The sequence below is a fragment of the Thalassophryne amazonica genome, chromosome 1 (assembly GCF_902500255.1).
Source record: "Thalassophryne amazonica chromosome 1, fThaAma1.1, whole genome shotgun sequence".
Lineage (NCBI taxonomy): Eukaryota > Metazoa > Chordata > Actinopteri > Batrachoidiformes > Batrachoididae > Thalassophryne > Thalassophryne amazonica.
Window position 1 is genome coordinate 21,393,865 of NC_047103.1, and position 24,519 is coordinate 21,418,383.

Below are 24,519 nucleotides of genomic sequence, written 5' to 3' on the forward strand. Positions count from 1 at the left end.
GGTAAAAATGGTTGGACTTGGTGGGAATATTACTTGGATAGATGTTTAGAGGTGATTAAATTTTGGAGTTGTTTGGTCGAAGGTCAAAAGTCAAGGTCACAGAAAACTCGGTCCAAAATACATGTTTTTGCACTGCATATCTCAACAACCAAGAAGCCCAAGTGGATGATCTAATACACTGGCAGCTGGACCTCTTCAAAAAAATAAAAAAATAAAAAAATAAAATTGTTCGGCCCCTACCACAGATAAGGTTTGGTTTCATATTATGGAAAGGGGTTCCTTGGGACCACCCCAAGGTATGTTGTAGTTGCAAATTGTGGTTTACAAAAAAATTTAAGAACTACTTATGATTGAGGGGTCTGTGATGCCGGATGCACACTAATTTCCATGAAAAAATTCACAGTTGTATGAAGCATACCATACAGCATACCAAACTTACAACTGAGACACCAAAAAGCATCAATGTGTGTACATGTAGTGCTTAAATAAACTGGCACTAGGAAATTTGTTAGAATTTTGATAAAATGATGAACAAACAAACTATTGTCATCCAAAACAGAAGAATTATTTGGATTAGATGTGAATATGTACCATCAAGTAATGTTCCACAACACATACTTCAGTGTCTCAGGTTATTCAACTGGAACTATTTAATATCCAGTACAAGGTACTAATAGTCTTGTTTCAGATTGAGATGAGACTTGTGTGCAGGATAAGTGAAAGTGGGAGGCATTATATGTCAGTGTGACCAGTCCAGCCACTCCACAAATAAAAAGGTGTTCAAACAGATAAGGATTGTTTTAACAGGGTAACAAAACCACAGTGTAATCAAAATTCTATTGTCTTTCTAAGCACTGAATTGAGGTCTTGTCAGCCATGGACAGTGAAAAAACTGAAAGCAGCTGCATGAGTCTTCTACCACCGAAAAAAAACCCCAAAATGCATAAACTTTGCAAAATGTTTAATTTGCCACAGTCCACTGATAACTTATGAAAGGGGAGGCAGTCATCAACTCAAAAACTATGAGAGTGTACATGCATCCAAAGTAACATCATGTATTTGTTTTTCTGGTGTCTCAGTTTGATATGCTACATGTTACAGTTCATTCAACTGTGGAATTTTTTTTTACATTAGAACTGGTTTACATCAGACAGCATGGATCCTCAAACATAAAAAATTCTGATTTTTTTTTTTTCTACACCACAATTTGCAACCACAACATGCCTGGTGATCGTCAAGAGGGACTCACCAAGCCTAATGTTATATGTGGTGGGGTTGAAGGAAAACCTTTTTCCAGGGTTTTTATTAAAAACAGCTGCCAGTCTATGAAGCATATATTGATCAGCAGAATGTTTGTGACTCATAATGAAGTCACACGATGAAGTCATGCATCATCAAAAACACCATTGCAGACATACGTCTATTTAATTGTAGAATTATATTGGGATGTGTGGTGCCCCCTTTTAATGCCTTTCATTTTATTTTTAAGAAATCACCTGTTTGTATGGATTTTTTGCTTCCCAGTGCAAAAATTTGGATTTCCAAAGATTTGCTAACCTATATTGATTTGCTAGAAAGTTGCATCATATGACCCCTTTAAACTAAGTAAAAATATAACATTATCTCTTGACCCTAAATGCTTAACAAGTAATTTAAAAGAAACAATGAATGGTCCAGTAATAGAGGTTTGTTTCAACCTCTAAAACCCTCCAAGCACAACTTAGCCACTGGTGAATTCTTCTGGTATTTCAGTTCTTCTGCTATGGCGTAACTGCGTGTTTAGAAGGCCACCAGCTGTTTGCAGCTGCATATGAACTGAGAACTCCAAGATGGCTGTTACAGATCAAGTTCCATCACCGCTCTGTCCTCAGCTGGCTCCGGACGAGGCACGTTGTGACGTTAAATAAAGCAGCAACTTTTCTTCCAGCCTTTTGCTGTAAACTCTACGTGAGCCCAAATCCAAACTGGGTGAGACAAATGTAAGAAAACCTGCAGAATGCTACAGTCAGCTTCAGCATGGAGGTGGAGCAGGTACCGGGAGCGCATCGCTAGGTTCCATTTGAAAAGTGCATCCTCCTTGTCAGATGTCCAATAAAACCAGGTTTGTAGGTTCTTCATTCCAGGATGTCAGTTTCAAACGGAACCAGATGGTAGTAGGAGAGGTTGGTCACATAGGCCTCTGTTTCCTCGTCACACAGATCATTTTCCATTTGCAAAAACTCAGTTCCGTCCTCATAGCTGACAAAAAGAAGGAAAGACAGAGTCCATCAACAAGACAAATCTAAAAGATTATTATGACGCTGCATGACAGCGAAGTTTTCACTGGCATGTGTGTGTGTGTGTGTGTGTGTGTGTGTGTGTGTGTGTGTGTGTGTGTGTGTGTGTGTGTGTGTGTGTGTGTGTGTGTGTGTGTGTGTGTGTGTGTGTGTGTGTGTGTGTGGACAAGATAACTCAAAAACAGCTGAACAGATTCACTTCAAACTTGATGGGAACATTACTTGGATAGATATTGAGTTGATTATATTTTAGAGTAGTTTGGTCAAAGCCCAATGAAAACATTGTCCAAAACACACACACACACACATATATATATATATATATATATATATATATATATATATATATATATATATATATATGATTAATCCAGGTTTTGAGTATATTTCTTATTGTTACATGGGAAACAAGGTACCAGTAGATTCAGTAGATTCTCACAAATCCAACAAGACCAAGCATTCATGATATGCACACTCTTAAGGCTATGAAAAAATAAAAATTATATGCTGTTCATCTACAATGATCTCCAGTGCTTTAAAATGGACAAAAAACCAGAGACACATGAAAGAAAACGGAAAACAACCATCAAAATGGATAGAAGAATAACCAGAACGGTAAAGGCTCACCCACTGATCAGCTCTAGGATGATCAAAGACAGTCTGGAGTTACCTGTAAGTGTTGTGACAGTTAGAAGACGCCTGTGTGAAGCTAATTTATTTGCAAGAATCCCCCGCAAAGTCCTTCTGTTAAATAAAAGACATGTGCAGAAGAGGTTACAATTTGCCAAAGAACACATCAACTGGCCTAAAGAGAAATGGAGGAATATTTTGTGGATTGATGAGAGTAAAATTGTTCTTTTTGGGTCCAAAGGCCGCAGACAGTTTGTGAGACGACCCCCAAACTCTGAATTTAAGCCACAGTTCACAGTGAAGACAGTGAAGCATGGTGGTGCAAGCATCATGATATGAGCATGTTTCTCCTACTATGGTGTTGGGCCTATATATCGCATACCAGGTATCATGGATCAGTATGGATATGTCAAAATACTTGAAGAGGTCATGTTGCCTTATGCTGAAGAGGACATGCCCTTGAAATGGGTGTTTCAACAAGACAATGACCCCAAGCACACTAGTAACCGAGCAAAATCTTGGTTCCAAACCAACAAAATTAATGTTTTGGAGTGGCCTGCCCAATCCCCGGACCTAAATCCAATTGAGAAATTGTGGGGTGACATCAAAAAAGCTGTTTCTGAAGCAAAAACCAAGAAATGTGAATGAATGGAATGTTGTTAAAGAATCTTGGAGTGGAATAACAGCTGAAAGGTGCCACAAGTTGGTTGACTCCATGCCTCGCAGATGTGAAGAAATCATGAAAAACTGTGGTTATACAACTAAATACTAGTTTAGTTATTCACAGGATTGATAAAAAAGCAGTTTGAACATAATAATTTTGAGTTTGTAGCGTCAACAGCAGATGCTACTATTATTGTGAACACCCCCTTTTCTACCTTTTTTTTTACTAATAGCCCAATTTCATAGCCTTAAGAGTGTGCATATCATGAATGCTTGGTCTTGTTGGATTTGTGAGAATCTACTAAATCTACTGGTACCTTGTTTCCCATGTAACAATAAGAAATATACAAGTTCTCAATTGGATTTAGGTCCGGGGATTGGGCAGGCCACTCCAAAACATTAATTTTGTTGGTTTGGAACCAAGATTTTGCTCGGTTACTAGTGTGCTTGGGGTCATTGTCTTGTTGAAACACCCATTTCAAGGGCATGTCCTCATCAGCATAAGGCAACATGACCTCTTCAAGTATTTTGACATATCCAAACTGATCCATGATACCTGGTATGCAATATACGAGGTCTGTCCAAAAAGTATCGGACCTTTTTATTTTTTGCAAAAACCATATGGATTTGAATCATGTGTGATTGCTTCAGCCAAGCTTGAACCTTTGTGCGCATGCGTGAGTTTTTTCACGCCTCTCAGTTGCGTCATTCGCCTGTGAGCATGCTTTGTGTGAGCAGTGGTCCACCCCTCTCGTCGGATTTTTATTGCGAATAAATGTCTGAACAATTTGGAGCTTTCCAGAAACTGTGAGCGACCTCCAGCTGGACACCATTTGGAAAATTTAGATGGCTTTCAGCGACGATTTTATAGGGATTACACAGATTAAGGAGTGCTCCAGCCGGTTTAAAGACCGCCCACAGCATCTGAGAGCGCGGCGCACTCCGAGCGCCGAACGACAGGCTCAAGCCCCGCTGAAACAACCAGATCATTTCCAACGTGAAGGCTTTGTGAGGCTAACCCTGTGAGGCTTCATCACGGCGTTGCTTTGCGCCATGCAGCTCCGCCGCGACGCGCGGAATTCCTCCGCACGTCTGTCTCAATGTGCCGAAAAAGTGCTGATGTCCACGTCTTCCGCAATTCCTGTGCTAGTCAGACGACATACCGGATCAAGACAGCGTCCAGTTTAGAAATGAACGGCACATTCCACTGTTACAGGAGTTTTTGTCATGGACAGAGGAGTGGAGGAATTCCGCACGTCGCGGCAGAGCCGCATGACGCAAAGCAACGCCGTGATGAAACCTCACAGGACATGTTGGGGCATGTCCAGCTCATGCACAATTTCTCGGATACTCACACGACTGAAAAGCAACCGGAAGCCGTCTGAAAGCCACCTGAAAGCCGTCCTGTGAGACCAACACAGAGGTGGTTTTATCCCGCCATGAGCGGCACGGTGGCGCATCCCTCCGCTTCTCTTTCCTTGAAAAAACCCCTGTAACAGTAGAATGTGCCGAAAAAGTGCTGATATCCACGCCTTCTGCCTTTTTTGTGAAAGTCAGACGACGTCCCGGATCAACAAAGCCTTCACGTTGGAAATGATCTGGTTGTTTCAGCGGGGTTTGAGCCTGTCGATCGGCGCTCGGAGCGCGCTGCGCTCTCAGACGCTGTGGGCGGTCTTTAAACCGGCTGGAGCACTCCTTAATCTGTGTAATCCCCATAAAATCGTCACTGAAAGCCATCTAAATTTTCCGAATGGTGTCCAGCTGGAGGTCTCTCACAGTTTCTGGAAAAATTTGATGCAGCAAAGCTCCAAATCGTTCAGACATTTATTCGCAATAAAAATCAGACAAGAGGGGTGGACCACTGCTCACACAAAGCCTGCTCACAGGCGAATGACGCAACCGACAGGCGTGAAAAAACTCATGCATGCGCACGAAGGTTCAAGCTTGGCTGATGCAATCACACGTGATTCAAATCCGTATGGTTTTTGCAAAAAATAAAAAGGTCCGATACTTTTTGGACAGACCTCGTATAGGCCCAACACCATAGTAGGAGAAACATGCCCATATCATGATGCTTGCACCACCATGCTTCATTGTCTTCACTGTGAACTATGGCTTGAATTCAGAGTTTGTGGGTTGTCTCAAAAACTGTCTGCGGCCCTTAGACCCAAAAAGAACAATTTTACTCTCATCAGTCCACAAAATATTCCTCCATTTCTCTTTAGGCCAGTAGATGTGTTCTTTGGCAAATTGTAACCTCTTCTGCATGTCTTTTATTTAACAGAGGGACTTTGCGCGTGATTCTTGCAAATAAATTAGCTTCACACAGGCGTCTTCTAACTGTCACAACACTTACAGGTAACTCCAGACTGTCTTTGATCATCCTGGAGCTGATCAGTGGGTGAGCCTTTACCGTTCTGGTTATTCTTCTATCCATTTTGATGGTTGTTTTCCGTTTTCTTTCATGTGTCTCTGGTTTTTTGTCCATTTTAAAGCACTGGAGATCATTGTAGATGAACAGCATATAATTTTTTGTACCTGCGTATAAGTTTTCCCCTCTCCAATCAACTTTTTAAGCAAACTACCCTGTTCTTCTGAACAATGTCTTGAACGTCCCATTTTCCTCAGGCTTTCAAAGAGAAAAGCATGTTCAACAGGTGCTGGCTTCATCCTTAAATAGGGGACATCTGATTCACACCTATTTGTTCCACAAAATTGACAAACTCACTGACTGAATGCCACACTACTATTATTGTGAACACCCCCTTTTCTACTTTTTTTTTTACTAATAGCCCACTTTCATAGCCTTAAGAGTGTGCATATCATGAATGCTTGGTCTTGTTGGATTTGTGAGAATCTACTGAATCTACTGGTACCTTGTTTCCCATGTAACAATAAGAAATATACTCAAAACCTGGATTAATCTTTTTAGTAGTCACATAGCACTACTATTATTCTGAACACTTCTGTACATAGAACCTCAGTGTTGCATTCAAAACAAGTATTACTGTGTCAGAGTTTTGCAGATTCTAGCTTTGGGTGAAATACCAGGTCATCGAGGTAGAAAATATCTGGAATTGTACTCCGCAACAACACGGACATCTTGTTGGTCTTTAAGATATTTTGCCACTAATTCAAGTGGCTTCACAAGGAGTCACTAGACAAGCGTCTAAAATGTGTTCCTCTTTAGCTTCCTCTGCACAACCAAGGAAGGAAGCGTCACACAGTTCCTGTTGTGTAAGAGGCGGTGGAGGGTCCTTGATGTTTGCTCACAATCAAGACATTCCAGACTAAAGTACTTACTGCATGGAACTGATGGCCTGCCAGCTGTTTTACACCAAAAGCTATCAACGTATGGCCCACATCCTGCCTTATCATCTAGATTTAAATACAAGATCATTTCCCTTCTGGGTTGCATTTTTGCAAGGTCTCCCTGGAGAATTCTTGGGTACTGCTGAAATGACTTTGTGGCAAGTTACTTAGGGAGATTCAGATCAACCATACTACTTGGATGATGAAATATCAGCTACAACATTGTGGCCATGTGATGTGTTTTCTGTGTGCGTGATCTAGCACTCAGGTGCCTCAGTGCCAAGGATCAGTAACTGAAAATGTCCAAGGGTACGTCCAAACATCACCAAGCTGCAGCAGAGAGATGGCAGGTTTTAAGAGATGTCTATGGGCCGGTGTTCTTTTGAGATGAGCTGCCCTGTCGAGTTGATATAACTGTAGTGTTGTGAAAGTGTAGGTACACGGACCCACAACAGGGGGCGCAATGAACGGACAATAGAGAAAGGTGAATAACAAGTTTTACTGTTGTGAACAGGGCACAACCAATACAACAATTAATACTTTAGAGTTGTAAGTCGAAATCTGCTGGTGTTGTGTGGGCAGGCTCGAAGGTAGGAGACGTCCGTCCCAGTCGAACCGGAACCACCCAGATTTCCTCTGCCACCGAAAACCAGGAGTACTGGAACCGCCAAGTCCCGAATTCCCAGGTGGCCACTGCCTTCGCTCGTCGGATCCGGTACTGCTGGCGGGAAAGAGCACAAACACACAGGTATGGATGCGACAGCACCCAGTAGACGGAGAGGGGAGAAGCCGCCTCCACCTCTTGTAATAATGAAGCAGGAAGGTGAGTACTTATCCAAGCAAGGTGCTTTCTGTAATCAGCTGTCCTGAAATGGTTTAGCAAGGTTTATCAGAGTCCTCAATATATATACTAGCAAAGAAGGTTACCTTAATCTCAAGGCGATATCTCGGCACTGAGGTGGAGACGCTGTCCTGCTGATATACTCCGTCCTGAGTGCAGTCAGCTGTGTCTAGTAATGGGTGACAGCTGTCACCCTGACAGCCTTCGTCGGCGGCAGCGCCCTCTGGTGCCTGGAGCCCGCACTCCAGGCAGGGCGCCCTCTGGTGGTGGTGGGCCAGCAGTACCTCCTCTTCAGCGGCCCACACAACAGGACCCCCCCCTCAACGGGCGCCTCCTGGCGCACGGCCGGGCTTGTCCGGATGGCGTCGGTAGAAGTCGGCCAGGAGGGCCGGGTCCAGGATGAAGCCCTTCTTCACCCAGGAGCGCTCCTCGGGGCCGTACCCCTCCCAGTCCACCAGGTACTGAAAACCCCGGCCCATTCGACGGACATCGAGGAGCCGGCGCACGGTCCAAGCCGGTTCCCCGTCGATGATCCGGGCAGGAGGTGGTGCCGGACCCGGGGTGCAGAGGGGTGAGGTGTGATGGGGCTTTATCCGGGAGACGTGGAATACTGGGTGTATCCGCAGTGAGGCCGGAAGCTGAAGCCTCACTGCGGCGGGATTGATGACTTTGACAACCTTGAAGGGACCGATGTACCGTTCTTGGAGCTTGGGGGAGTCCACTTGAAGGGGAATGTCCTTGGTGGACAACCACACTGCCTGCCCAGGACGGTACGTGGGGGCCGGGGCCCGCCGCCGGTCTGCATGTTTCTTCGCCCTCGTCCGGGCCTTCAACAAAGCAGAGCGGGCAGCACGCCACACCCGACGGCACTTCCGTAGGTGGGCCTGGACCGAGGGCACACCGACCTCTCCCTCGACCACCGGAAACAAGGGGGGCTGATACCCCAAGCACACCTCAAACGGGGAGAGGCCGGTGGCTGATGACACTTGGCTGTTGTGGGCGTACTCGATCCAGGCCAGGTGGGTACTCCAGGCCGTCGGGTGCGCGGCTGTCACACAGCGTAGTGTCTGCTCCAGTTCTTGGTTGGCCCGCTCTGCTTGCCCGTTGGTCTGGGGGTGGTACCCGGACGAAAGGCTGACCGAGGCCCCCAGTTCCCGGCAGAAGCTCCTCCAGACATGTGAGGTGAACTGGGGACCGCGATCGGAGACGATGTCTGATGGTATGCCATGCAGACGGACGACGTGGTGGACCAGGAGGTCCGCTGTCTCCTGGGCCGTAGGGAGCTTCGGGAGGGCCACGAAGTGGGCCGCCTTGGAGAAACGGTCCACTATCGTGAAGACGACGGTGTTTCCCTGGGACGGCGGGAGACCCGTGACGAAGTCCAGGCCGATATGGGACCAGGGGCGATGAGGCACGGGCAGTGGCTGTAGCTGCCCTGAGGTCTTCTGATGATTGGCCTTGCCCCTGGCACAGGTGGTACAAGCCTGGACGTAGTCCCGGACGTCGGTCTCCAGGGATGCCCACCAGAAGCGTTGCCGGACGACTGCCACGGTCCTTCGCACCCCTGGGTGACAGGAGAGCTTAGAACCGTGACAGAAGTCTAGGACTGCGGCCCTGGCCTCTGGTGGGACGTATAGTTTGTTCTTTGGTCCGTCTCCGGGGTCCGGGACACGGGTCAGGGCCTCCCGGACGGTCTTCTCCACGTCCCAGGTGAGGGCGGCCACGATAGCGGACTCCGGGATGATGGGATCCGGGGGATCCGACGGTTCCGTTCTGACCTCCTCTTCGTGCACCCGGGACAATGCATCCGATCGCTGGTTCTTGGTCCCGGGGCGGTAGGTAATCCGGAAGTCAAAACGGCCAAAGAACAATGACCAGCGGGCTTGCCTGGGGTTCAGACGCTTAGCGGTCCTGATGTACTCCAGGTTCCGATGGTCAGTGAAAACCGTGAATGGCACGGCTGTTCCCTCCAACAGATGTCTCCACTCTTCGAGGGCCTCTTTCACAGCAAGGAGTTCCCGATTGCCGACGTCATAATTCCGTTCAGCGGGGGTCAACCTGCGAGAAAAATAGGCACACGGGTGAAGGACCTTATCGGTCTTCCCGCTCTGGGAGAGCACCGCTCCTATCCCTGAGTCCGAGGCATCCACTTCAACCACTAACTGGCGGCTAGGATCGGGCTGCACCAGAACTGGTGCAGACGAGAAGCGCCGTTTCAACTCCTTGAACGCGGCCTCGCACCGGTCCGACCAGGTGAAGGGAACTTTTGGAGAGGTCAGGGCTGTCAGGGGGCTAACTACCTGACTGTAGCCCTTGATGAACCTCCTGTAGAAATTAGCGAAGCCGAGGAACTGTTGCAGCTTCCTACGGCTAGTGGGTTGGGGCCAATCTCTCACCGCCGCAACCTTGGCCGGATCCGGGGCGACGGAGTTAGAGGAGATGATAAACCCCAGGAAGGACAAAGAAGTGCGGTGGAACTCACACTTCTCGCCCTTCACAAACAGACGGTTCTCCAACAACCGCTGCAGGACCTGACGGACATGCCGGACATGAGTCTCAGGATCCGGGGAAAAGATGAGTATATCGTCTAGATATACGAAGACAAACCGGTGCAGGAAGTCCCGCAAGACATCGTTTACCAACGCTTGGAAGGTCGCGGGAGCATTAGTGAGACCGAACGGCATGACCAGGTACTCAAAATGACCTAAGGGGGTGTTGAATGCCGTCTTCCACTCGTCTCCCTTCCGAATCCGAACCAAATGATACGCATTCCTAAGATCCAGCTTGGTGAACATCTTGGCTCCATGCAGGGGGGTGAACACCGAATCTAACAAGGGCAACGGGTATCGATTGCGAACCGTGATCTCGTTCAACCCCCTATAATCAATGCATGGACGAAGCCCGCCATCCTTTTTACCCACAAAAAAGAAACCTGCGCCCATCGGTGAGGTGGAATTCCGGATCAACCCGGCAGCTAAAGAGTCCCGGATGTAGGTCTCCATGGATTCGCGTTCCGGCCGTGAGAGGTTGTACAGCCTACTGGACGGAAACTCACTGCCTGGAACCAAATCAATGGCACAATCATACGGGCGGTGGGGAGGTAGCGTGAGGGCCAGATCCTTGCTGAACACGTCAGCGAGGTCATGGTACTCCGCTGGCACCGCCTTCAGATTGGGCGGGACTCGGACCTCCTCCTTAGCTTGGGAGCCAGGAGGAACCGAGGAACCGAGACACTCCCGATGGCAGGTTTCGCTCCACTGTACCACTACCCCGGACGGCCAATCAATCCGGGGATTGTGCTTCAGCATCCATGGAAACCCTAAAACCACACGGGAGGTGGCCTGAGTCACGAAGAACTCGATCACCTCCCGGTGGTTACCTGACACCACCAGAGTTACTGGAGGTGTCTTGTGCGTGATTGGTGGGAGTAGGGAGCCATCTAGTGCCCGAACCTGCACAGGCGAGGTAAGAGCCACCAGAGGGAGCCCTATCTCCCTGGCCCATCTGCTGTCAAGCAGATTCCCCTCAGAGCCCGTGTCCACCAGTGCTGGGGCTTTCAGGGTTGAATCCTCATATAGGATCGTGACTGGGAGTCGTGTAGCAATGTGGGTGTGTCCCACGTGCATGTTTTGGCCCACCCCTGGCCCAGTCTCTAGGGGCGGGCGTCGGTGTTTAAACCGCTCGGGGCAATCGTTTGCCATATGCTCACTCGAGCCACAAACATAACAAGCTCCGTGGGCCCGCCTCCTTTGTGCTTCAGGTGCCCTAAATGTTGCCCTGCTCGTGTCCATAGCTTCGTCAGCAGGGGGAGCCGTAAGCGCACGGAGCGCCGGAACAGAGGAGCGTGGGGACGGCGGAACTCGATCGGACCCGGAAGGGAGAGGGACGACCCGTGCCTGGCCACGCCCTTCGCCTCGCTCCCGGCGACGTTCCTCTAACCGGTTGTCAAGCCGTATGACCAGATCAATGAGCCCGTCTAAATCCCGCGGTTCGTCTTTAGCCACCAGGTGCTCTTTTAGGACCAGAGACAACCCATTTACAAAGGCAGCGCGGAGGGCAGTGCTATTCCAGCCGGATCTCGCTGCCGCGATGCGGAAGGCGACTGCATAGGCAGCTGCGCTCCGACGTCCCTGTCGTATGGACAGTAATGCGGTTGAAGCGGACTCTCCTCTGTTGGGATGATCGAACACCGTTCTGAGCTCCCGTACAAACCCGTCGTATGACTGAAGGAGCCGTGAGCTCTGTTCCCAGAGCGCTGTAGCCCAAGCGCGTGCCTCCCCGCGAAGCAGGTTGATTACATAAGCTACCCTGCTAGCATCAGCTGCGTACATCACGGGACGCTGAGCGAAGACGAGCGAACATTGCATAAGGAAGTCCGCGCACGTCTCCACACAGCCGTCGTACGGTTCTGGAGGGCTTATGTATGCTTCAGGGGACGGAGGAAGGGGCCGTTGAACAACCAGTGGAACGTCATTCTCACACGCAGGGTCCTCGGGAGGGAAAGCCGCAGCGGCGCCCGGAGGGCGCGCTTCCATTTGTGCGGCGAGAGCCTCCACCCTGCGGTTTAGGAGAACGTGCTGCTCGGTCATAAAATCGATCCGAGTGGTGAAAGCGGTGAGGATCCGCTGCAACTCACCGATTACCCCTCCCGAAGCCGCCGCTGCGCCCTGTTCTTCCATTGGCCGTTCAACAGCCGGTTGACGCCCCTCGGGATCCATGACGCTGGCCGAGATATCCTGTTGTGAAAGTGTAGGTACACGGACCCACAACAGGGGGCGCAATGAACGGACAATAGAGAAAGGTGAATAACAAGTTTTACTGTTGTGAACAGGGCACAACCAATACAACAATTAATACTTTAGAGTTGTAAGTCGAAATCTGCTGGTGTTGTGTGGGCAGGCTCGAAGGTAGGAGACGTCCGTCCCAGTCGAACCGGAACCACCCAGATTTCCTCTGCCACCGAAAACCAGGAGTACTGGAACCGCCAAGTCCCGAATTCCCAGGTGGCCACTGCCTTCGCTCGTCGGATCCGGTACTGCTGGCGGGAAAGAGCACAAACACACAGGTATGGATGCGACAGCACCCAGTAGACGGAGAGGGGAGAAGCCGCCTCCACCTCTTGTAATAATGAAGCAGGAAGGTGAGTACTTATCCAAGCAAGGTGCTTTCTGTAATCAGCTGTCCTGAAATGGTTTAGCAAGGTTTATCAGAGTCCTCAATATATATACTAGCAAAGAAGGTTACCTTAATCTCAAGGCGATATCTCGGCACTGAGGTGGAGACGCTGTCCTGCTGATATACTCCGTCCTGAGTGCAGTCAGCTGTGTCTAGTAATGGGTGACAGCTGTCACCCTGACAGCCTTCGTCGGCGGCAGCGCCCTCTGGTGCCTGGAGCCCGCACTCCAGGCAGGGCGCCCTCTGGTGGTGGTGGGCCAGCAGTACCTCCTCTTCAGCGGCCCACACAACATGTAGCTGAACTTTGAGGTCTTCTTTTTTAATACAATCCTCCTCTGTGCCACTTCATCATGAAGCTGTATAACTGGGGATACAAAAGGCAAAACATGCACTGTGCACAATTTCTCCAATCACAGCCACAGAAGCCCAAAAACTTCTTCTGGGTCGTCTGGGTGTCTTGGTGGCTTTCCTCACTCTTCTCCTTCTTGCACAGTCACTCAGATTTGAGAACGGTCTACTCCATACAGATTTACCATAGAGTGTCATACTGTTTGTATTGCTTCATAACTGATGTAAATAAAATTCAAGACATATTCAGTGACTTGGAACTGTTCATGTATCCATCCCCTGACTTGTCTGAAGAAAACTGGCAATTAAACTTATTATTTACAGGTATTATACCAAAGGGGCTGATTACTTATGCAACCCATCATCTTGGCTTTTATAGTTTTTAATTCATTTATATCAAATTGTAGAGATTTACTTTCAGTGTTTGTCTAAGGAAGATCATTTTAGAAATTTTATATTGAGAAGCCTGATTTACTTTTTACCTCGGCCAAGGAGGTTATGTTTTCACCGGTGTTTCTCTGTCTGTTTGTCTGTTAACAGGATAACTCAAAACGTTTTGAACACATTTGAACCAAATTTGGTGGAATGATGGGAAATATGTCCAGGATCAATTGATTAAAATTTGGTGATGATCTGGATTAAACTCTGGAATACAGCGTAATGTATTAGTTTGCCCTTTTGTGAATCCACTTCCTTCTATATTGATATGTGGCGTGGCGGAGATATGCGCTGTACCGAGTGCCCTTCTAGTTATATTTGAAATGCCATAAACAAATTAAAATGCATGAAATACCAAGGGGCTGAATACTTTTTGCAAGCCACTGTAATCGGACTAATAAGCAGAACCAATAATGGCATGAATATTGATAAAATCTTCACTCCTCCTCACTTCTGGGTTGGATCTCTTTATTGTTCATACTGATTTATGCATGTTGGCTCATGTAGGCTGTCCACTGATTTGTTTCAAGTTGGGTTCAAAGTTGTGGACCACTGAAGACCTCAGTTACCAACTAGAAGGGCACTCGGTAGAGTGCATTCCTCCACCACGCCACATATCAATATCGAAGGATGTGGACTCACAAAAGGGCACACTAATACATTCTGCTATATTCCAGAGTTTAATCCAGATCATCACCAAATTTTAAGAGATTGATCTCGGACATATTTCCCATCATTCCACCAAATTTGGTTCAAATGCGTTCAAAACGTTTTTAGTTATCCTGTTAACAGACAAACAGACAAAGAGACAGACAAACGCCAGTGAAAACACAACCTCTTTGGTGGAGGTAATGATAACTCATAAGGTACTTTTATACTTTTATTACTACAACAAAGTCAAAGTCATGTAAGAATTGTACTTCCGTCTTACATTAACACAAAGACAATACTGGAGATTTAGTTTTAGAAGCAAAACAAAGTCAACAACATAATGAAGCCTGGAAAGGCATCAAGTCATTTTTATTACTCACGTATGTTCCCCAGAATCTGTGGATGAGGGTCTGTCTTTTTCCTCAGGAATACTGTGATCAAATACAATGGTTTCTGTATTGGCGAGGCAGAATCCATTCGACCGCATGATTTCTAAAAGGTTACAATAGTACACCGTAAAGTTGCAAAAGTTACTGGATGAATTTTCGTAATGCAAAAGAACATATACAGTACCTGATATCTTGATTGGACTCTGAAAACAAGGCTGGATTCTGTGGACTTTGTCATTTCTGAGCACCTGGTCCAGTGGTGATCTCTCAAAGAAAGTCAGCATCACCTCTGACCTGGAATACTGGGAAAATTTTGTAATTTAATTAAGATGGCTGCAGGTTTCTTACCATCCATGACTTGAGTGCCGGCTGAAGGAACCATTAATTTTCTTCAAATGCACAATGTGAATGCTTATAAAATACCTACCTTGTATGGCATGTTGATTGCATTCTTCAATAGTCTTTCAACTTCATTTAATTTGACTTCAGTATCATTTGCCTCCTTGATTTTTACCAATGCTGAAACAAATAAATGCAAACACCTGAGAACACTGTCCAGTACATTGGAGTTCACAACTACTCATACTACTACATATTCAGTTTGTCATGTTTCAATTGAATTTCAATTTATTTTCATTTATATAGCGCCAAATTACAACAAAGTTGCCTCAAGACGCTTTACACAAGTAAGGTTAAACCTTACCAACCCCCAGAGCAAGCATACAGGTGACAGTGGTAAGGAAAAACTCCCTCTGAGGAAGAAACCTCAAGCAGACCAGACTCAAAGGGGTGACCCTCTGTTCGGGTCATGCTACAGACATAAATTACATGTTATTAGGAAGTAAGTCCTATATAGGCCCTGAGGCTTGTTGGTGACGGTGTTCATCTCTGAGTTCCATAGCATGGAGCAGGTGAGACTCTACACCGCCCCCTGGAAGACACAACAGCCCAACACAGGTTACTTCTATTTCAATTTCAATTTATTTTCCTTTATATAGCACCAAATCACAACAGAGTTGCCTCAAGGCGCTTCACACAGGTAAGGTCTAACCTTACCAACCCCCAGAGCAACAGTGGTAAGGAAAAACTCCCTCTCAGGAAGAAACCTCAAGCAGACCAGACTCAAAGGGGTGACCCTCTGCTTGGGCCATGCTACAAACATAAATTACAGAAACAATTCACAGAACAATTCACAGACAAATATACAAAAAATGCTGTTGGTGCACAGGACAGGAGGGTCACCAACACAAATACAACTCCCATCTCTGGATGGAGCTGCACCTTAAACAGAGAAAAAACAGAATCAGGCATCAGAAAGACAAGAAATACTGTATAATTTGCCAGCATTAATCAATAAGAAAAACAGAAGAAATACTAAGGTGATCGCCGGCCACTAGCCCTAAACTTCACTAAAAGACCCAGAATTTAGGTAAAGTTGAGGCTGCGGCCCACCCCAATTACTAATAACATGAATTAAAAGAGTAAAAAGCGTAAAACAAAACTGTACCAGTATGCTAGCCATATGAAAGGGAAAATAAGTGCGTCTTAAGTCTGGACTTGAAAATCTCCACAAAATCGGACTGTTTTATTGATGCAGGGAGATCATTCCACAGAACAGGGGCACGATAAGAGAAAGATCTGTGACCACAGACTTCTTATTCACCCTAGGGACACAAAGTAGTCCTGCACCCTGAGAACATAAAGCCCGGGCCGGTACGTAAGGTTTAATTAGGTCAGCTTGGTAGGGAGGTGCCAGTCCATGAATAATTTTATAGGTTAGTAGCAGAACCTTAAAATCTGATCTCACTGGGACAGGAAGCCAGTGAAGGGATGCCAAAATGGGTGTAATGTGGTTGAACTTTCTGCTTCGTGTCAAAAGTCTGGCTGCAGCATTCTGAACCAATTGGAGAGCCCTAATGCTAGACTGCGGTAAACCAGAAAATAGAACATTGCAGTAGTCCAATCTAGAAGAGATGAACGCATGGATCAGGGTCTCAGCATCAGCCATAGACAGGATGGGACAAATCTTCGCTATATTTCGCAGGTGGAAGAAAGCAGTCCTAGTAATATTTCTAATATGGAGGCCAAAGGACAGCGAAGGATCAAAAATTATCCCAAGGTTCCTCACTTTGTCAGTGTGATGTATGACTTCTCCAGCCAAGACCGGTGCCCACTTACAGCTGGGTGGACTAACACAACGGAATCAATCCCAGGCTGTGTATTTGCAGACCAACTCCTTATGCACTGAGCTACCTGCTCTTCACATTATTAGGATTGCCTGTAGAAATCAATTAAATCCATTATAACAGCTCTGTTTATGTTATAATGTTACACTTTAACTTGTGTTAGGAATATTGCTCTGTGTATTTGACTGCATTATTTTCGGTGTGGTTTATCATGTTTTGTCGTGCCATCAATCCTTGGTTGCAATTTTGAACCAGGCTGGCCTTGCTATAGACTGGTGTCTTGTCCAGGGAGTACACTGACTCTCACCCAGTGACCACTGGAATAGGCCAACACTAGCCAACAAGGCATTTTTGCCCAAAAAAAACACCGCTCACTGGAAGGACCTTTGGACCAGTTCCTGTTAACCCTAGAGATGGTTGGGTTGAAAATACCAGTAGATCAGCAGTTTGTGAAATATTCAAATGAGCCCTTCCGATGCCTGGTTTGAACTTCAGCAGATCCTCTAGACCAGACCACTCTAACCTTGGTCCTGGAGTGTACCTGTTCTGCATATTGTCCATGTCTACCTGCTCTAGTCACACCTGGTCAACTAACATTGGTGCTTCCCAGCTCTTGATCACCTTACCTTCACCCTTTCCCTTCATTTTGCACATTGTGAAGGGAAAGGGTGAAGTGGAAAGGCGAAGGGAGAGTATTGGGATTTGGGCCTAAATTAAACCAAAACTAGCAATGCAATTTAAAAGGTAGCAACAGTGCAAACTCAGCATGTTTAGAACATCAAGGCTGCCAACCATGTGATGTAGTAATCAGCAAAGCATCATTTCCAACCAAGCTGACAAAAGGATGTGGTGAAAAGAATAAAGATGACTGGAACCACGCTGACGAGGCTCCGCCTGATGTAAATGGACAGAAAGGTAGTCACACAGTGGCTGCTCTGAGTAAGCAACAGGATGTACCCTCTCATGCAATTACAACGGCCCACAGTGATGACCTCATATCCAGCCAGTTCTGAAGAGTGAGTGTGATTAAATCACCAGCAGGAACCCAATAAATCTCTCACTCAGGACTGTCATCTTCTGTAGAAAGTCTCAGTCAGACCATTTGAAGAGTTTTTCCTTTTTCCTCTGTAACCACTTGTGTTGTCTTCACGGCATACAGTATTTTAATGGGCTGTCATAGCAGATCAGGTATAAGACTGTTGGTTTAGGCCATTTACAGAAAGTATTCACAGCGCTTCACATTTTCCAAGTTTCATGTTACAGGCTTATTCCAAAATGAAGTAAATTCATTTTTCCCTCTCAAAATTCTATTAACAACACCCCATAATGACAACATGAAAAAAGATTTTTTTTTTTTTGCAAATTTATTAAAAATAAAAAACTAAGAAATCACATGCACGTAAGTATTCACACCCTTTGCCCAATACTTTGTTGATGCACCTTTGGCAGCAATTATAGCCTCACGTCTTCTTGAATATGATGCCACAAGCTTGGTGCACCTATCTTCAGGCAGTTTCCCCAATTCCTCTCAAGCTCCATCAGGTTGGATGGAGAGAGTTGGTGCTCAGCCATTTTCAGGGCTCTCCAGAGATGTTCAATCAGATTCAGGATTGGGGTCTGGCTGAGTCACTCAAGGACATTCACAGAGTTTTCCTGAAGCCACTCCTTTGATATCTTGGCTGTATGCTTAGGATCATTATCCTGCTGAAAGAGGAACCTTCGCTCTTGAGGTCAAAGAGCACTCTGGAGCAGGTTTTCATCCAGGATGTCTCTGTACATTGCTGCATTCATCTTTCCCTCAATACTGACTAGTCTTCCTGTTCCTGCCGCTGAAAAACATCCCCACAGCATGATGCTGCCACCATCATGCTTCACTGTAGGGATGTTGCCTGGTTTCCTCCAAACATGACGCCTGGCATTCACGCCAAAGAGTTCAATCTTTGTCTCATCAGGCCAGAAGATTTTGTTTCTCATGGTTTGAAAGTTGTAAGGTATCCAATGTTTCTCTGGAGTTACACAAGCCTCCAGTTTTGCGATATACAAACAGGCATACTGTACGATTGTGGGTCTTCAGCGTAACAGTGAAAATCAGCCCCATCTAACCAAAAAGTGCAACCTAAAGAGACAATAATAGTAGGCTGAGAACAGAACCTTGAGGTACCCCACACATCACTGTGGAAATAAATAAATAACTTCACTGTGATCAGCCTGAAATTATTTCAGCCATGAAAACACCTGATCAGAAATGTCAAAATACTACAGTGCTCAATTTCCTCTAACAGAATGGTCACCTGCTTCATTTAGATCCAGCAACAGTAATACCAGCATTGAATCTTTATGCATAGCTAGTGAAAAATTATTCACCACTTCATTTTCCAAAATTTAAAAAATGGTAAACTGTATATTGCCAACAAAGTTTCTTCCAAGCCCTATCTCCAACAGGTGACCTCCACCTGGTGCAGGATATTCTCAACATTCTTTTGTTGATTCGTTGAAAGATTTTGGAGTTGTTCTTGGTATTATCTGAGACACATTTCCTGCGGGCCATATACTGCCACAGTAAGAAGATGGCAAAACTTTAGTTGGAGTTTTTCTGACATTGTCCAACAGGGTAGTAACCCAAAATTGAACCCAGGACACACTGTAGGTTTTATATGTCCTGTCTGGCCTCATACTGGGATCTCCCAGGAGGAACAGGAGGATGCAACTAACTGGAGGAAAACCTGCACTACCTACCACACTTAGCCTGTTGCCAACCCCGACCCGGACTGGATAAGCATTTTAATTGGATAGAAGGCACTGTGACAACAACAATTTAGCAGTTTTGGCTCTGGGTTCATATTTTTCTGTTTTTAACCATTCCTAGTTCTGTGACAACATGCAATGGTACCAAGTCAGTCACATTAGCTGAGAAAACAAAGTGATGGTAGTTGTACAACCGGAAACTGACTGTGTTTGAGACTTCTTCTAATCCATTATCTAAACAGCCATCAAATGTTGTAAGCACAAGCTATTTCACATCCATCCTCTACCCGGCATCAGATAAGCACAAGTCTGCAGCCGAACACTTCATCATCTAACCACTAACCACTCCTCAGGTTCGTCAACATGTTATTTCGAGCCACCTCAGTCTTCAAACAGTAAACATCCATCTCCATAAGACTGTCAGTTATGTGTGCTTCCTTTGGCTGTGTCTATGTCTGAAATCACTCCCGGTGATGTAGATGAAAATACAAGCACCAAAACAATGTACTGACACTACTTTTTAAGTGTCATTCTTCTGACACTGCAGTTGTGTCAGTTAAATTACCACAACAAATACTTGCAAGGTGATCAAGAAAGCCTCCAAGAATGGAACAAAAGTGATTCATTAGAATTTCTTCAATAACATAAATAAAAGGACAAAACTGCAAGATGGTTCAACTGTATGCGGTTTATATTTATCCATTTGTTTGAAAGCCGCAAGAAATATTTGCTTGCTTTCAGAGATAAATGATGACTAATTTTGTGGTTACTTGCACATACATGAATTTGAAAGAAAGAGCTGCATAGAGGCATCAAAGAAATGAAAATAAATTGCACCATATTTAGAGTTGAACCAGATAGTATTCACAGCGCTTCAATTTGTCCACATTTTATGTTATAGCCTTATTCCAAAATGGAGTGAATTCATTGTTTCCCTCAAAATTCTACTCACAACACCCCATAATGACAACATGAAAAAAGGTTGGGTTTTTTTTGTTTTTTTTTTTTGCAGATGTATTAAAAATAAAAAAAAACTAAGAAATCACACGTACATTGTTGGGAAAGTGTCGGTACACGGACCCACAACAGGGGGCGCAAAGGAACGGACAATGGAGTAGGTCAAATAACAACACTTTACTGTTGTGAATGTGCACAACAAATACAACAGATTACAACAATAGCTCAGAATCAATTCACAAAGGTGTCGTGTGGGCAGGCTCGAAGATAGGAGACACCTGTCCAAAGCAGAACCAGAACCACACGATTTCCTCCGCCACCAGACCCCGGGAATACTGGAGCCGCCAAGTCCCGAACTCCCAGGTGGCCACTGCCTCCGCGTGTCGTACCTGGTACTGCTGGCGAGGAACAAAAACACAATTAAATGTGGGCGTGTTTGCACCCAGTAATCCGCACGGCAGGAAAGCTACCTCCACCTCTCGTTGGAAAAAGGTCTGTTATCACTCACAAAAATCACAAAGGTTACTGTCAAGCAGTCAGCTGAGAATATTACCTTCCAAGTAGAACGATATCTCGGCAAAGAGGTGGAGACGTCGTCCTGCTGATGTACCCCTGCTGATTGGTAACAGCTGTTGCAGGTGATGCGTGACAGCTGTCACCCTGGCTGCTCCTGTGAGGCGGCTGCGCCCTCTGGTGCCTGGAGCCCGCACTCCAGGCAGGGCGCCCTCTGGTGGTGGGCCAGCAGTACCTCCTCTTCTGGCGGCCCACACAACATACATAAGTATTCACACCCTTTGCTCAATACTTTGTTGATGCACCTTTGGCAGCAATTACAGCCTCGAGTCTTCTTGAATATGATGCCACAAACTTGGTGAACTTATCTTTGTGCAGTTTTGCCCATTCCTCTTTGCAGCACCTATCAAGCTCCATCAGGTTGGATGGGGAGTGTCGGTGCACAGCCATTTTCAAATCTCTCCAGAGATGTTCAATCAAATTCAGGTCTGGGCTCTGGCTGGGCCACTCAAGGACATTCACAGAGTTGTCCTGAAGCCACTCCATATCTTGGCTGTGTGCTTATTGTCATTTTCCTGCTGAAAGATGAACCGTCACCCACGTCTGAGGTTAAGAGCGCTGTGGAGCAGGTTTTCATCCAGGATGTCTCTATACATTGCTGCATTCATCTTTTCATTCATTCATTCATCAAATTATTACTCATAATCAATGAGTGATAATAAGTTTGTCTGGATTATCAAATGAGCAATTTCCTTCACAGCCGAGGTTGACATTCCTTTGTGGAATCCAGCTGACATGGAATGTGAGCAATATCTTCCGGTCTGTGTCCAAAGAGGGGTCACATGTCATACAAATGTGATGTGCGCACTTGTGCAGACTACAGGGACTAAATATGGGAAGTTCATTCCGTCTCTCATCATGACATCAGTCTGAAAGCCCTGCACGCCTTCCTTGTTGCCTAGGCGCAGCACAGAAACAGGAAAACATGAGCAAAGCCAGAAACTGGAGCAAAGTGGAGCGTCAAAGGGCAAAGCCACTTTTTCTTCCCTGTGAGACTTTTAATATGGACTAGAAGAGATGCAAATTAAATATTGAATATAGGTCAGACACAAAGAAAAGCCATTAGAGGAATGTAATTAACCTCTGGGCTTGCTATCTATTAAAACCACGCGTCACTACTAAAGATCCGCGGATGTCTCCGTCAGCACTGCTGGAATTCCAAAAAACATAAAGCACTGGATCATGCAAATTCCCTCTCAAAAATGCAACACACACACTGGATCAGGAAGAGGAGGTCGCTGTCGACACCTCCGTCTGCTATTTGAGTGCAAGGGCAGGAAGAAAACATTTCCAGTGACCACTAAAGGAATGTTTTCCAAAACATTCATGTAGGCTCAGCAGTTGGAAACAAAAGGGAAGTGCTAAGAAGATGGTTCACGGTAATCAAACACATAGAACAAGCTGGGACTTCTTCCAAACCCACTGGGAATGCTGGAGCAAAACATTGTTCCGTCCAAACCCCGACAGCCATAAATTACACTTGGCATAACACACCCCTCCAAGATGCACAACTGAACGCAATGCAGAAGACGTTTTCACTCGTAACTGTGATGTAACTGGGAGCTGCCCGTGTGTGCATGTGAAATTCTGCAACATTATTTTCTGATGGACTGCAGTTTGCATCGGATCTAATTTTCCAACGGCAGTTTTGGACTGGATCCTTAAAACCTTGGGTTAATTTCAGACTGGGTGTCTGTTTTTACGTCTGCCAAGGACGTAATAAAATCATCTGCGTTTTGTCTGTTTGTCTGTCAGCAGGATTACTTCAAAACTACTGCACAGATTTTGACGACATTTTCACCACAGATAGATATTAGCCATGGAAGAATTCATTAACTTTTGGAGGTGATCCAGATCCAGATGCAAATTCTGGATCAAGTTACACATTATACAGGCTTTGAAGGGTTGCTGTTAGCAGGATTACATCAAAACTACTTCACAGATTCTCACCCAATTTTCACCACGGATACACATTAGGCTATGGAAGACCCCATGAAATTTTGGAAGTGATCCAGATCCGGATCCAGATTTTGGATCAAGATTTCACTTTATATAGGCTTTGAAGGATTATGTCAAAACTACTTCATGGATTCTCAGCAAATTTGCACCACAGATAGATATTTGGGCATGGAAGACTCCACTGAATTTTGGAGGTGATCCAGATCCAGATCCAGACCCAGATTCTGGATCAATATTTCACTTTATATAGGCTTTGAAGGATTACGTCAAAACTACTTTACAGATTCTCACCAAATCTGTACCACACATACACATATTAGGGCATGGAAGACACAAGGTGATCCGGATCCAGATTGGCGAACGTCAGAAATCTCTGATTGCTCTTGTTTAGGAATTCATTTCTGCACATCTGGATTCAGACAGGTATACTGTTTTGGCTTGGGCCCAAACCTTTGGACCATGGATACCTCCAGTTCACACCATCCAGAACGAACTGAAGAGTGATGACATTTGACAAGGACAAAGTCACAGCCAAGTTTAGATCTTAAGCCTGATCAGTGCTTCATTGGGTTCAAACCTACACTCAGCACCTGTATAAGTATTATGAAAACTTCGGTAATGATCAAGATATGTGGCTTCAAAATTTCTGTGCAAATTTCAGTTCATTTTGATTGCAATTTTCTACGATTTCCAGAACCGCTCATGTGTTTCCAAGCAGGCCAAATACTGACTCAATAATCTGTGGAAATAGCTTGTGTCAAACTCAACACTGGTGACTTTTGACAGCTAAATCTGCATCGATGCACAATCACATTGAATTCTGCTACTGCTGGCATTTGACATGAGAGATACTGTAGCCATAACACAACATTTGACTGATTGATCGGTTGATTGACTGATTGAATTCTTATTATTTTGATGAAACAGGAATATGTGGACAATTCTCATTTGATTTTCAGCAGACACATTGATTTAAAAAACACTTCAAACACGACAATCATGTCAAATTTCTCAGGTTCACAAAACCTAATCACAATAATTTACATTTTGTTGTAAGACCAGACTGTGAAATAACTGCTCATTTATCATCTAGGTAGCGCTCACGTTAGTTTGCTAGCTACCGTCCAGATATTCACTTTTCCAGCTATCATGTTTAAATTGTTGGAAGACAGAATGTCTTTTCTGATCTTGGAAAATGTATATATGCTGGACAAACCCTCTGAAACTCATTGAGTTTCTGAAGAGACCAGAAAAGCCGTCATTTTGAAGCCCAAAAATTGCTGCTTTTGGGCGTCTATTCTGGCAGTACTTACTCTATTTTCACTTTTCAATTTATTTTCATTTATATAGCACCGAATCACAACAAAGTTGCCTCA

At 45.4% G+C, this 24,519-nt stretch overlaps 1 protein-coding gene across 1 annotated transcript in view; it reads right to left on the reverse strand.

The window, feature by feature from the left end:
- pxdc1b (PX domain containing 1b) overlaps nt 1-24,519 on the reverse strand; it is a 37,420-nt gene continuing 12,901 nt past the window's right edge. Inside the window, exons 2-5 of the mRNA XM_034166874.1 lie at nt 15,151-15,242; nt 14,908-15,025; nt 14,715-14,826; nt 1-2,238 (exon numbers count right to left, since the gene is read on the reverse strand). Coding sequence (XP_034022765.1) covers nt 2,115-2,238; nt 14,715-14,826; nt 14,908-15,025; nt 15,151-15,242 — 446 coding nt within the window. The 3' untranslated portion in view covers nt 1-2,114. The remainder of the gene's footprint in view (nt 2,239-14,714; nt 14,827-14,907; nt 15,026-15,150; nt 15,243-24,519) is intronic.